Source organism: Tachypleus tridentatus, chromosome 10 (genome assembly GCF_004210375.1).
Source record: "Tachypleus tridentatus isolate NWPU-2018 chromosome 10, ASM421037v1, whole genome shotgun sequence".
Classification (NCBI taxonomy): domain Eukaryota; kingdom Metazoa; phylum Arthropoda; class Merostomata; order Xiphosura; family Limulidae; genus Tachypleus; species Tachypleus tridentatus.
Window position 1 is genome coordinate 179,311,755 of NC_134834.1, and position 15,183 is coordinate 179,326,937.

Genomic DNA, 15,183 nt, shown 5'->3' on the forward strand with positions numbered 1-15,183 from the left:
TGTATGGCCTATTTATTCTAGCATTTCATTTTATATTACTGACTTGTGATTATAATGATTTTTATCATTCTTCAGATATAATAAAAGGAACTTCTAAACTTCTAATGATGTTAGTTGCAGCTAAGAATCCATTTTATGGCACAACTTATGATAAATTTGATAGGGTTCTGAGTTCGCACCTGCTCTCACGAATTAAGTTTTGAGTTTCCATGAAACACATTTGTTGAAAAGGTACAGAAGATAGGTCGAAGATTTGGTGTATTTGCAATTTTTCAGTTTCAAAGCCACAGTGGAGAAGTTTTAAAACATTTATTGATATGATAAGCATTCAAGTGTAAACTATATTATGTTTATGTTATGTATAAAATATATTATGCTTATGTATCGCACGTTGCAAAGTTCACACATTCCTTCACATTCGTTATATATTACAACACAGTCACTAACTCACAATACAAACACACGTACCAGAAACACACATTTTGAAAAAAACATACCAGTTAGGCAAGGTTATAATTTAAAATGCTTTCACTGTTTATTTGGTTTAAGCCTACATTAAAAACTTAATACCAGAAGCATTTCCTACAATAAAGATACCACTTATTACACGCACGAGCACACAAGCAGCCACCTGGTGTTTTAACATGTCTTACAATAACCAACATCAGTAAAGTACCCCAGTTTTAGAGGATGGTAAGGATAACATCCGGATCGTGATAATGTTCTGTATAAGTGATTAATGCCAATAGTACCACGAACTGTTCAAAAATAGGAAACTCCGTACATTACAATATAACACACATTGTGAAATGTGGTCTATCACAAGCAAGGTTAATCTAATATGAAGTTTATGTTGTTCAGAGACAATTTTCCAAATGTAACTGTAACTAAGTAGTTCAGAGACAGTTCCCCAAATGTAACTGTAACTAAGTAGTTCAGAGACAATTCTCCAAATATAAGTATAACTACAGTTAGCTGGAGAAAAACAGCTTTACTATTTTGCTTAGGGACAGCTTTCCAAATGTAACTGTAGCTGTACTTACTTGGAACATGACACAAACTTCGTTATAACATCGCTGTCTTAATCATATGTTCGTAACCTATGCAATATCAAGTTTACTTGTTGGTTGCTTGCTAGTAAATGAGGTCTAATATCTGGTTTAAAATAATAGAACATTTACAAAAAATATTTTGTATACATCATTTTGATAAATAATAATGTAATAACATTTTATCTTCGGAATATGAAAGAGCCAATTTGTTTTAACGTTTGCCATTTACGCCTAACTGTTATATTTCAAAGCTGCTTACAAACCTCGAGTGAAAAATGCCATCTTCTCTCTGTCTTCTGCTTTTAAGATGTAGTTTCTGCGCCTATAAACACTAATATTGTTACTTATTAGAACCTTAAGACATTAAACCTGCATCCACACACACGTGACTTTTTATGAACGTGCATAGTAACTCTGACTTTTTAGTTGCACTACATAAAGTTCCCGATGAACATTGTCCATCAGTTACCATATACAATTTGGAAACTGTATATGTGGATAGAGTGCAAATCTGGCACGAGTAGGAACACCATCACGTGAACGTTTTGTGTATTGAAGCGAACTAATGTTTCGCAACAGTAGTATACACTCAAAACTTCTCAGATTTATAAACATTATTTAGAATGTTTCGTAAAACTTGGGACATAGAATAAACTATTTTTATCCATCCTTTAGACGATTCCAGATCCATTTCGCCCGTTCACAATAACAAGGATGGATGGATGTTAATATGACTACTTAAGATCTCACCAATTTTGTAGTATACAAGAACGAAAATTCAATATTTATACACAATTTAAAGCAGTACAGAGAGTTTCTTAGGCATGAAAAGTTGTATTCTGCAAAATCAGTTCTATAAGTGTTTGTTAATAAAATCTGTGGCTTAATTAAAAAAAAAACAGCGTTGGGTTGGAAAGTTATAATTTAATTACACAACACCAGTGCTGTCTTGGTTGAGAAATGTAACACAAACACACACAGCCCGTGTTGGTTGAAGAGCAATAATTGTATTACTAAGGATGAGTGTCACGTTTTTTTTTATTAAAGTGTGAAATTATAGTTTGAGCAAATATAAACAATGTCACGGCAGCCTCAGAATGGGAAGGTATAGATCAACCACGAAAATTATGTGAAGATTTGATACTCCTGGGCTAAGTTTATGAAACCCATTTAACCCAGATAACTTTACGTTTATTTAAACATGTGACGTTCCTTACATTATGCAGAGTTCTCTCGTGATACTTTTTTTGTGCTTCGTACACATTATTTATCCAAATTACTTAAAACATCATTAAATTTAAATGTTCAGAACCATTTTTACGAAGTTTATTTTTTAAGCATAAAGCTTCACAATGGGCTATCTGTGCTCTGTTCACCGCGGCTATTGAAATTCAAATGTTAAGGGTGTAAGCCATCAGATTTACCGCTAAGCCACCTGGGGGAATTTTTTAAAGAATGTAAAGAATAAGCCAGTATTAACCATCAAACACGGTGGGTGTAAAACCCCGGTTTGAAAGAATATACAGTTTTAGTCAAAATGTTTGCACATTTTGTAACAAATAAAATCTGTATTAAGATGGAATACAAATACACTTAGCACTGTTAAACTTAGAAATGCAAGTTATATTAAATTTTTACATAATTATTTGTATAATGAGACAGATTTTATGGACATCACGAACGATTTATTATGATAGGAAACAATTTTATCAGACACTTGTGGAAAGATACAGCATTTCACATATCACAAGAAAACCTTACCATAGCATATATAGTGACAAAAAATGTAACACAGTTTATTACAAATAGCGTCTGTAACCTTATAATACTTTGTATCAAATATTCAGTTTTGGTTGGTTCCCTTAATATTCTAATAATTTTCGCAAGGCGACGTGGCATGCTGTTGATGAAGTTACTGATATAATCTCAACTTGTCACTAGAATGTGCTGCAACTCAGCTTCAGTAGCTGGTTTGTGGTCGTAATTAACATTTTTCCGGCTCAGTGTTGCCAAACAATTCTCAGTTGGATTTGTTGGATATGACAATCTTGTAACGTCCTTCTGTTCTAGATAATTCTGTACAACATGCTCACTGTGGGCAGTATCTTGGCCATCCTGGAATACAAACGTATTACCAAATCTTGTCCTACCATATGCCAGAAATACCTTTTACATGTGATGCCTGTAGAAGGTGCCACTGATGTTTCCCTGGATGATACGAAGAGCAGTTTTTACATTGTGATGAACTGCTGCCCAAACATGTACTGCACCACCTCCTATGGAAAAGAAAGTCTTTCCTGTTCTGTTCTCTCAGCAAACAAAGAACATGAAACCACCCTTAAGCTTTAACAAGCTCGAAACAGGACTGAAAAATTGGCATGTCACTGGTGTCCTAACTGTAAGTAGGTACGCTGTCTTCCCCAAGTAACATGGTGAAGACAGCAACTTCTAGTTAATACTGGTTTGCAAAATTATCTTGTTTGGTCAGCCTCCTATTCACCATTTTTATGAAAACCTTGAAATGAACATATTCATGTTATTCCTGTCGTAAGGTGTGGCGAAACTTCTTTCTACCTTGACACGTTAACCTGGTCAAAATATGGTAATTTCAGACAGTAGGTTTTCGGCGTTTACCACTAGACGTTTTGGGAATAGCGTTCCCTGTAGTATGATGACGTTTCAGGATTATGGGTACAGTATACTGAGGACATTCTACTGTATACTGAGGACATTCTACTATATACTGAGGACATTCTACTGTATACTGAGGACATTCTACTGAGGACATTCTACTGTATACTGAGGACATTCTACTATATACTGAGGACATTCTACTGTATACTGAGGACATTCTACTGTATACTGAGGACATTCTACTATATACTGAGGACATTCTACTATATACTGAGGACATTCTACTGTATACTGAGGACATTCTACTATATACTGAGGACATTCTACTGTATACTGAGGACATTCTACTATATACTGAGGACATTCTACTGTATACTGAGGACATTCTACTATATACTGAGGACATTCTACTATATACTGAGGACATTCTACTGTATACTGAGGACATTCTACTATATACTGAGGACATTCTACTATATTCTACTGTATACTGAGGACATTCTACTATATACTGAGGACATTCTACTGTATACTGAGGACATTCTACTGAGGATACTGAGAGGACATTCTCTAGGACATTCTACTATATACATACTGAGGACATTCTACTTTATACTACAGGACATTCTACTGTATACTGAGGACATTCACTGTATACTGAGGACATTCTACTGTATACTGAGGACATTCTATACTGAGGACATTCTACTGTATACTTTGAGGACATTCTACTGTATACTGAGGACATTCTAGCATTCTACTGTATACTGATTCACATATACTGAGGACATTTTACTATATACTGAGGACATTCTAGTTCTACTATATACTGAGGACATTCTATATACTGAGGACATTCTACTATATAACTTTGGGACAGTCGAACAATTGACTCCATATAACTTTGGGCACGTGACGAGACATTAGTTTACACCAATTACAGAAAAACTGTCTGAACAAAGTGTTGATCGTTTCAAATAAGAGTATACCAAAAGTACTTCCTTTTATACAAAACAGGTGTTATGTGTGATTTGACGAACAAATGTTCAAAACAATTTATACAGACCAGAATAACAACTCGTACATGTTTGTCCAATCATACACTACATTCTCTGTTAATACTCTGAGATCTAGTCAATAAGCATCCATGTATAATAGACAGTAACGCCGATAGAGAACAGTATGCAAACATTTTGGCCACGACTGTACAAAGGAATATATCGTTTCCCTCTGAATAAATTATAATTACGTGATGGGCTCGATACAGGTTTTACAGAAATATCATGCTAAATTATAGTGATAAGACGGTGGCCTACTACTTGTTGCCATTTTAACTTTAAGTTAAATAGCCACATTCGGATTGGTTAATTGTTTTGTTTTCAAACCCCCTCTTGTGGATCAGCGGTAAGTCAATGGACTTACAATAATATATGATATAATAATATTCGATACACAGTCCAATGTGTAGTTTTGTGCTTTACAACAAAGAAAGAAAAATTAATTTCTAATCGTAGAAAAACACGAGTGAAAAAATGTAAGAATAAACTGAAACAGGAACGTTAAGTATTACATACAGCAGTTTCGTGTTGGGAGCTTTCTTGATAACCTGTTCTATCTTAGGTTCAATTTGATTTTCCACAGTGTCCTTATAAGCTAGTAGCAGTTCTTGCTGAAAATAAAGATTGGTGTATAAATATCAGAGATAAATACAACTAGTTCTTGTAACAATCATAATTTAATTATAACTTTTATTTTAAGTTTAATAGAAAAACTTCACAATACTTTAACGTAGGGTTCTTGTATTTTACTGGTGTTAACCATTATTATAAAATGACATCAAGACTAACCTTAGTTTTGAAAAAAAATTGAGGATCGTTTCTCAGTTGTTCCAGAAAATCTGATCGAGACAAATTGGATCCGAGACTTTTGATCACCTAAGTTTCGAAATTTAGATGTACATTCTTTTAGAAATATCTAATGGATACTTGTTTTAAAAAGAGAAATACAAACACACTGTACTTTAACTAAATCTTTGAATGCCATTCATAGTTATATAAATCTCATATACATAAATCTAAACCCTACGCTTCAGTTTCCATATCTTGCAGATATTTATCGTTTTCAAGCCTGGCATGACCTCGTAATCAGAGGGTCGTGGGTTCGAATCCTCGTCACATCACATATGCTTGTAGTTTCAGCCGCGGTGTGTTATAATGTGACCGTTAATCCCACTGTTCGTTGGTAAACGTGTAGCCCAAGAGTTGGCGGTGGGTGGTGACTTGACTAGCTGGCTTCCCTGTAGTCTTTCTTTATTGTTAAATTAAGGACGGCTTTGCGCGAAAATTTAAATCAAACAAGCAATTTATTGTTCTGTCAGTTAATTTTACCGATAAAAATCTCAATGTTTAAGCTAATATAAAGTTTTAATTATTATTGCTATATTTTATAAAGACCCTGTAGTGATTCAACGGCAACTGTGAGGATCTATGACGCTAAAAATTACGTTTCAGTACCCGCGATGGGCAAAATATAGATAGCCTCCTGTATATTTTTTTTGCGTAACAGAAAACAAAAGCCGGTATGGCCAGGTGGTTAAGGCACTCGACTCGTAATCTGAGGGTCGCGGGTTCGAATCCCTATCACACTAAACATGCCCATCCCTTTTAATTGTGGTAACTTTAAAATGTGACCGTCAATCCCACTATTCATTGGTAAAAGAGTAGCCCAAGAGTTGGCGTTGGGTGGTGATGACAAGATGTCTCTCCTCTTGTCTCACATTGCTAAATTAGGGACGGCCAGCGCAGATAGCCCTCGAGTAGTTTTGCGCGAAATTCGAAACAAAACAGCAAACAAATAAATGATTTATTTAACAAAAAATGAAACTAAAACAGTCGGAGTTATTATTCAACAAGAATTACCTGTTTAGTGCTAGTTTAGATTATAATATTTAATAATTCTATTTAACCTTTTAAATCTGTGCTCGTAAGTTTACTCCAAACTACTTCATCTCTAAGTTTAGTCCAAACTACTTCATCTCTAAGTTTACTCCAAACTACTTCATCTCTAAGTTTACTCCAAACTACTTCATCTCTAAGTTTAGTCCAAACTACTTCATCTCTAAGTTTACTCCAAACTACTTCATCTCTAAGTTTAGTCCAAACTACTTCATCTCTAAGTTTACTCCAAACTACTTCATCTCTAAGTTTACTCCAAACTACTTCATCTCTAAGTTTAGTCCAAACTACTTCATCTCTAAGTTTAGTCCAAACTACTTCATCTCTGAGTTTAGTCCAAACTACTTCATCTCTGAGTTTAGTCCAAACTACTTCATCTCTAAGTTTAGTCCAAACTACTTCATCTCTAAGTTTAGTCCAAACTACTTCAAGTGACCTTCGCTGTACAGTTCAGTTTATCGGTTACTCATCAGTTTCCCAGTGGTATGTCTGCAGACTTATACTGCAAAAATCTGGGTTTCGATACTCGTGGTGGGCAGAGCTCAGATAGCCTTTTGTGTAGCTTTGTGCATAACAAAAAAACAAATGCTTAGCAGTAAGCTTGATATGTTATAAATCTAACATATGTGGTTCGAACCCTGCAGTGGGCACGTTTCAGATAACCCAGTATACAAAATGAAGCTTATCGCTAAGAGGAGCATGATATTGATATGTGCTTTAAAAACATCAAAAGCAATAGCTGAGCCTGTTAGTCCTAAAAACCGATGGTCTTGAAAGTAAAATATACCAAATCCTATTGTTATAAATGCACAAAATTATAATGATGTTGAACGAAGATCAACTTAAATAAGTGATAGAGGGAACTGTTTGTTATACGAACATTTAAAACTCTTTATAAGCAACAGTTTATATTCAAAAGTTAGGCAATCATAAATATCTTATAATTTACTAAAGAGATACTTCTAGGATTTATTTTTCAGATACTTGGTTTATTTGGATACTTTTTGAAGACATTTTACAAAAAATATTCGTTATTTTATACTCTTTTGAAGTGTTACCTAACGTAACAGAAAAAAATTAAAATTAAAACAATCATTCAATAATTAAAGACAAACGATTTTTCTCGTAATGTTTCTTACCATATCGATTTCTCTCGATATCCGTTTAACCTCTTGAAGCCCCAGTTGATGGATTTCTTCAGGAGTCATGTCAGTGGAAGTATGAAACCGAAGACACTGCTGATAAAATCTTTTCCCATCCGGTAGACTAGAAATACCAGTATGAGGTCTTGTGGCAGTCATGTATTCCTAGAAGTATCATAACTTAATAATATACCGCAATGAAAGTTATAAATTATAGTTTCGCGACAATTTGTTTTAAAGTTTGTGAATCATAAATTAGATAAGTATTTCTATAAATGTTCCAATCACGCTTTATTCGCGTGTTTGTACAAGTTTCAAATAACGTTTCATCCATTTACTTAACATATGCTTTGATACTACAGATAACAATTTAATCTTATGTTGCTACATCTATAATTAATTAAAGTTTAAAGTTATTATTTGTAATTGGTTAGTTATGTGTTCTGTATAATGTCTACAACGATAATTTTAGTTCACATAATTTATTCACACAAATATGGTACACCACAATTTAAGCAATATCAAATTATAAGTATTTTGACAATTTCTATATTCGTCCGGCATGGCCAGGTTGGTAAGGCACTCGACTCGTAATCCGAGGGTTGTGGATTCGAATCCCTCTCACACCAAACATGCTCGCCCTTTCAGCCGTGGGGCGTTATAATGTGACGCTCAATCCCACTATTCGTTGGTAAAATAGTAGCCCACGAGCTGGCGGTGGGTGGTGATGACTAGCTGCCTTCTCTCTAGTCTTACACTGCTATATTAGGGACGGCTAGCGCAGATAGCCCTCGTGTAGCTTTGTGCGAAATTCAAACCAAACTTTCTACATGTTCTTACAAAAATAATATGATTTTTTTTAACCAATACAAAATATATGAACAAAAATTAAGAAAAAGTCGAAAGAGGCTGAAAATAAGGAGTCAACAAGATATATTAAGAGCTATAATGTTTGATAATTGAGTGGAGACGCAAAGGATCCTTTGAACTAAATACCTAAGGTGAGATTCCCAACATGTAAATGTTGGGAATGGAGATAATTAGTTTATTTATTTGTTTGTTTTTGAATTTCGCGTAAAGCTACACGAGGGCTATCTGCGCTAGCCATCCCTAATTTAGTAGTGTAAGCCTAGAGGGAAGGCAGCTAGTCATCACCACCCACTTCCAACTCTTGGGTTACTTTTTACCAACGAATAGTGGGATTGACATCACTTTATAACGCCTTTACAGCTGAAAGAGCGAGCATATTTGGTTCGACGGGGATTCGAACATTACCCTCAGATTACGAGTCGAGTGTCATAACCACCTGGCTATGCCGGGCCTGAGCTAAGTAGGGTTAGAGGATATGAAGAACAGCTGCGTGGATTTAGATAAACTTAAAGGAACTTGTCATTCAAAAATAATTTGTACAAGTTTTGTATGTACTTCGTGTTTCTCGATAAATTCTCTCGTAGCTCATTACAAAATTAAATGAAGCTTAGTGCTATTAATTCGGACAATTTTCTGTCATTCTAAAGATGAATTGTAACTGAGCTAATGCTATTAAGAACAGTAAAATAACAAAACATAATTTTCTTTTATTACCCATACTTATCTCAAACGTTCTGTTCTTACATCTCCTTAAATAACCAACAAACCAATAGTTTTATTTGATTATTCAAACATTATCTTTTATATATAAAAAGTAAACATGAAAAAAACTCACGTTTTTAATAAAAGATCCAAGCTTCTTTAAAGAAGGTAATACTTCTCTTTCAATAACCTTCTTCCCCTCGGTTTTCAGAATTTTCCTGTTAACATACAAAAAATTGTTTGTTTTGAATTTCGCGCAAAGCTTCACAAGTACTATCTACGCTAGCCGTCCCTAACTTACCAATGTAAGACTACATGGAAGATAACAAGTTATCACCACCCACTGCCAACTCTTGGGCTGCTCTTTCACCAACGAATAGTGGGATTGATCGTAGAATTATAACGTATCCCACAGCTAAAAGGACGAGCATGTTTGGTGTGACGAGAATTGGAGCCCATGAGCCTCAGATTGCGAGTCGAATGCCCTAACCACCTGACCATGCCGGGCCTACATACATATACTGCTGGCCAAAATCGTAAGGCCAATGAACATAAATAAAAAATATGCATTTTGCGTTGTTAAACTCAACCACTTATCTGAGTGGAGCTTCAAAAGATGAAAATAAGAAAAGGTAAAAATAAAAAAAAACTTTTTTGTATTTAATAGGGGAAATGTGAACTCTATGAAATTAGTCTAAATACTAGCTGATCAAAAGTTTAAGACCATACCAAAATGAAGTCCTAAATAGGATAGGAAATGCCCAAAAAGAGGTCCAAGTAGTGAGTTGCACGGCGGTTATTGCGAATAACTTCAAACATTCGCTTTGGCATGGTCGATATAAGCTTTTGCAGAAGGCTGGCTGGAATGTTATTCCAAGTAGTGAAGATGGCTTCACGAAGATCATACACTGTTTGGAATTGACGTCCATTTCTATAGACTTCCCTTGCCATCCACTCACAAACATTTTCAATGGGGTTTAGTTTTGGCGAACAAGCTGTGTGGTCCAAAGAATCACGTTATTCGCCATGAAAAAGTCCTTTGTCCTGCAGGCATTGTGGATTGCAGCGTTGTCCTGCTGAAAGATCCAGTCATTCCCACAGAAGCGAGGGCCTTCAGTCAATAAGGATGCTTTTTCCAACATGCCAATGTAGCCAGATGCTGTTTGACACCCCCGTATAACCTGAAGCTCCGTTGTTTTATGGAAGAAGAAAGCACCCCAGATCATGATGGAACCTTCTCCACTGTGTCGTGTAAAAAATATCTCCAGTGGGATATCCTTATCGTGACAGTAACGTTGGAAGCCATCTGGACCATCCAGGATAAATATTTTCTCATTAGAGAACAAAACCTTCTTCCACTTTTCTACGTCCCATGTTTGGTGCTTCTCAGCAAAGTTTAACCGAGCTGTTTTGTGGTGTGGAAGGAGGCGTTGCCTTTGAAGACGTTGACGGTTTTTAAAGCTTTTCTCTCGTAGATGCCGTCTTTGTTCTTGAGCTGCATTCTGCGTCCGTAAGGGCCTTAATCTGGTTCGACGATCGGCTGGTGTCTTGCGGGACAACCCGTCGAATCCTCCTCTCAACGCCGGCGAAATATTCTTGGGTCTACCACTTGAAATTCTCGTTTCGTATCCCTGAGGGTCTCTTAATAAATTTGCAACAGCAGTTTTACTACGTCCAATCTCACCAGCGATGGCACGTTGAGAGAGATCTTGCTTTTGCAGCTTGACAATTCTGCCACGTTCAAACTCTGTCAACGTTTTAGCCTTTGTTATATTTTTACTCAATGTAACACAGGAGATGTCAGTGGGAGATGTTGACAACGCTAATGTTTGAACACAAATGACTAAATTTCGTTATGTGTTTACCGATTTACGCTTCGTTTCAGTATGGTCTTAAACTTTTAACCAGCTTGTATTTAGGCTCATTTCATAGTGTTCACATTTTCCTTATTAAATGCTAAAAAAGTTTATTATTTTTCTTATTTTCATCTTTCGAAGCTCTACTCAAATAAGTGGTTGAGTCTAACAACGCAAAATGCATATATTTTTCTTTATTTTCATTAGCTTTAAGAGTTTGGCCAGCAGTGTATATAGGCACGTAGAATAACTACACACATAACAACATGCATCCAGAATATTAGAGATATAGGTTGTGTGGCTATTACCACCACTAAAGATATGCACTGAAGCCACTCTACTGGCTTTCGAGTTGGTCAGAAATATCAACGTCAAACGTTTTCGAAAGGCTAATCGCACTTTATGAAAACGATGTTTGAGGTTCAAGGTGTTCTTGGAACTACTTTTTCTGTCGGCGATCGTGCTCAGTATGATGGCTATAATTACACACCTTTACCCAACATGACAATATCCACTGTAATACGTTTCTGCAGAGATCAATAAGGCCAAACTTAAAACCGACATTTATAAAATTTTCATAGACCTTCCATCGGAAGCGGGCATCGCCTTTCAATACCACGTTTAAGCAAATAAAAGACAAAACAATGTCGGATCTACATCACAGGATGTGACAGGTATGTAACCAAATGTTATTACCGTGATTCAAGATTCATGCTACCTACTACGTGATATTTGAAGATGTTTACTAAATTTTATTTGTGTATAATCATGTGTTGAACTAGTTGCATAAATATTGTATTTAAAGATATTGACTAAATCCTTCCTGTGTAAAAACACCTGATTTTTAATTATATGATATGAAATATAGTTAATCCATTATTCAATTGTTACTAGACTTTGATCACAGCTTGAAAGTCGGGTATCTTTATTTTTACCAAATTATGAGAGTCTTGCATCTTTCTTATAATCATAACATGAGAGTCTGGTATCTTTCTTGTAGCCATAACATGAAAGGCTGGTATATTTTTATGACCACAATATGAGAATCTGGTATCTTTTCTATAACAACGACATGAGAAGCTGGCATCTTTCTTAAAGACCACGGCATACGGTCCACATGCAAGTGAATGAGATTGGATAATACAACATGTTAGTTGAAACAGAAGCATTACTTTGTTTTTACACATTATAAGAATTTCGGCAAATTTGATAAGCTCTTTTTTTGCGCTTTAAGTAATGCTTCTAAGATATTCCGGTTTTACTGAATGTTTTCAACTTGTAAACTGGAATATTTGGTTAAAGCAGTCAGCTGAAGAAGAAAAAAAATGGGGGTTTCACTTCATATCTTTAACAGTTAAAGGATTTTATTTTATTTTTTATTTTTTGCAAAATCTAACATTAAAAACGACACGGAATGGTAAGTTCCAAATATGTCAAGCTTCGTTTTAAAGCATTATTGTTGTTATGCTAATATCTCTAAAATAAATTGATAAAACGGATTAACTTTACTTTCAGTGTTTAAAGATTCAACAAGAAATATCGAGAACAAAACGTTAAACTACTTGAAATTGTAAATAGTATTTTGAATACGACAATTATTAACTTTTGAGAAGTGTTAGCTTACTTATCTGGTAAGGAAATCCATTCTGGAAAAGATAAAAACGGTTCGTAGAAAGGAGAATGTTCGACTTCCTTTTGAATAAGATCAAACTGCTCGGGAACTCGCTTCTGTGTACGAAGGAAATTAAAAGTAATTTTAAGTTAACTGCTGGTTATTCTGAATATATACATAACCAAACCGTGTTCGTAGGTCTTAATTTTAAACTAAATCTCAGACCATCCTTGGAACTTCTGGATTGAGAAATACGTCTAACAAAACGTTATACAAAACCAACCAAGCTAAAAAATGACATCATAAAAATCATAGATCTAGTATTAAACTTATGATAAACAAAGGGATAATATTTATTAAGATGTGTTATACTGATAAACAGAGCCAAGTTATAAAGAAAGTCAACTTGTATAAAAGTGGATGATTCAGACAAGGTTTATTTAGGATTATCAAATCTTTCTCGTTCTCCACAATTTCAAACATAGTAAGTACTCTATAGTAGGAAGGCACTTCTGTTATTAAGCGTTTAACTCGCTTAGATTGTATGCTCTTTGAATTTGACTATCTTCGCGCATTTCAAATATTATAGTTGTATTATATTTTTAAGCACCATTGTATTACAGTGTTCAGTTTAAAACAAAAATAATTGGGCTGATTTTTTTTTTTTTTTACAATGCAACATTGTCTTATAGCAGAATGTAATTGTCTTCAGAACACTGTTGGTACATCACTAAACGAATTAACGGTTTAATCTGTTGCTCTGTAACAAGTAAGATCAATGTTTGATTGTCAGAGGTTTTGTTTAGAATTGTTAAATAAAACGCTTAACTTAAATAAACCTAAATATGATCTTTTAATACAATTTGCACACTGAGTGTGTACATATATAATGCAGCTCTGAAAAGAGTTTTGGATTATGTGTGACTAGATTATGGCTAGTTTTGGGAGTTACTGGTCGCTAACGATTAACGTATGATAAGTTTTGGAAATTTCTTCTTCGTCTTCTGTATGGTTTGTTTCTTTAATGAAGGGGGAAGTGAGGACGAACGTTAGCAATTTCGAAAGCCTGTTTAAAAATACAGCATATTTTATTTTATATTTTTCAATGTGATAGGTAATATATTGGGACCAGAATCGTAAGAAATGACGAATTAAATGCTCAGAATTGTGTGGTTACCTTAGATTTAACAAAACGTTTGCATGTAATACACATAGCCAACACAGCTTTTCTCTCTCCTTCACTTTATTTTATCTTGGTTGTTTTAGTTCCATATCGGTATAATAACGTTAACAAATACCTTACCATAGAGATAGCATGGTTTGTTCGACCTTGGCGAATTGCTTCCTTCAATAATTCGATAATTTCTTCTACCTGCCAATAAAAATAACAATAATAGAATCAAAATAAAATCGATCTATATAAATGATAGAAGAGCCAAAAATATGATGCACATCAATTAGAAAATATATATAATATTTGGTTCAATAATACAATACAGGTTGTTGAATGACGCAGTGCAATAATACTTAACTGTAATAATAAACTGTTGTTGAATGACGCAGTGCAATAATACTTAACTGTAATAATAAACTGTTGTTGAATGACGTAGTGAATGTTTTATTTAGTGCTCTGTTTTTGAATTTTTTTAAATATATCAACCGGCCTCATGAGATTTACAACCAACAATGATGTTAAGGATGTGGGCAACCAGCACCACTTTTCATCATGGTCCCGATTCAAGATGCTTTGTGATGACCAAAATTCCAAATACCAACCAATCAAACAAACCATTCAGTGCGATGAACTTCCTCTGTATCATTTCGATAAAATACAGATGTGATCCTATGAATCGAGTTGTATAAGTCTGTTATAAGAGAAGTTTTTAATTAATATTGTGCTAAATTAGGAACACTTTGAAAACATAATTACAGTATGTTACTCAAAATCAAAGCAAGTGAAAGATGCTGTTGAAATTTACATCTAACTCTGTTTGTCGTTAATACATGACACACTATACTGTTAGAAGGAATTTTGTAAAAACATTATAAAGTAAGCTGCATTTTTCTGTCACCTGGAACGTGAGGAAAGAAATCCACGTGCTTCTCACTGAATTCTTTTCATACGTTAATTGTTCTTCGACTCTTCCTGAGTGACTTGTAAATAAACACTTGAAATATTTCTTACTAAAAAAAGGGGACCCGACGGGTTCAACTCATACCAATATTATACATCAAGCGAAAACAAATAGGAACTCAGTCTTTAGCGAATCGTTAAATCTGTTCCTGCTGAAAGTATTAATATATTACCGGTAAAACCGACTGTAGTACATTATTTATACAATTTAAAACAGGTATGACATA

At 34.6% G+C, this 15,183-nt stretch overlaps 1 protein-coding gene across 3 annotated transcripts in view; it reads right to left on the minus strand.

Annotated features, from left to right (window-relative positions):
• LOC143231038 (uncharacterized) overlaps positions 1-15,183 on the minus strand; it is a 55,225-nt gene that overhangs the window by 24,856 nt on the left and 15,186 nt on the right. For all 3 annotated transcript variants that reach the window (XM_076465523.1, XM_076465524.1, XM_076465521.1), the window contains exons 5-10: positions 14,126-14,194; positions 12,835-12,938; positions 9,488-9,572; positions 7,780-7,947; positions 5,534-5,620; positions 5,261-5,355 (exon numbers count right to left, since the gene is read on the minus strand). In XM_076465523.1, the coding sequence (XP_076321638.1) occupies positions 5,261-5,355; positions 5,534-5,620; positions 7,780-7,947; positions 9,488-9,572; positions 12,835-12,938; positions 14,126-14,194 (608 nt within the window). The remainder of the gene's footprint in view (positions 1-5,260; positions 5,356-5,533; positions 5,621-7,779; positions 7,948-9,487; positions 9,573-12,834; positions 12,939-14,125; positions 14,195-15,183) is intronic.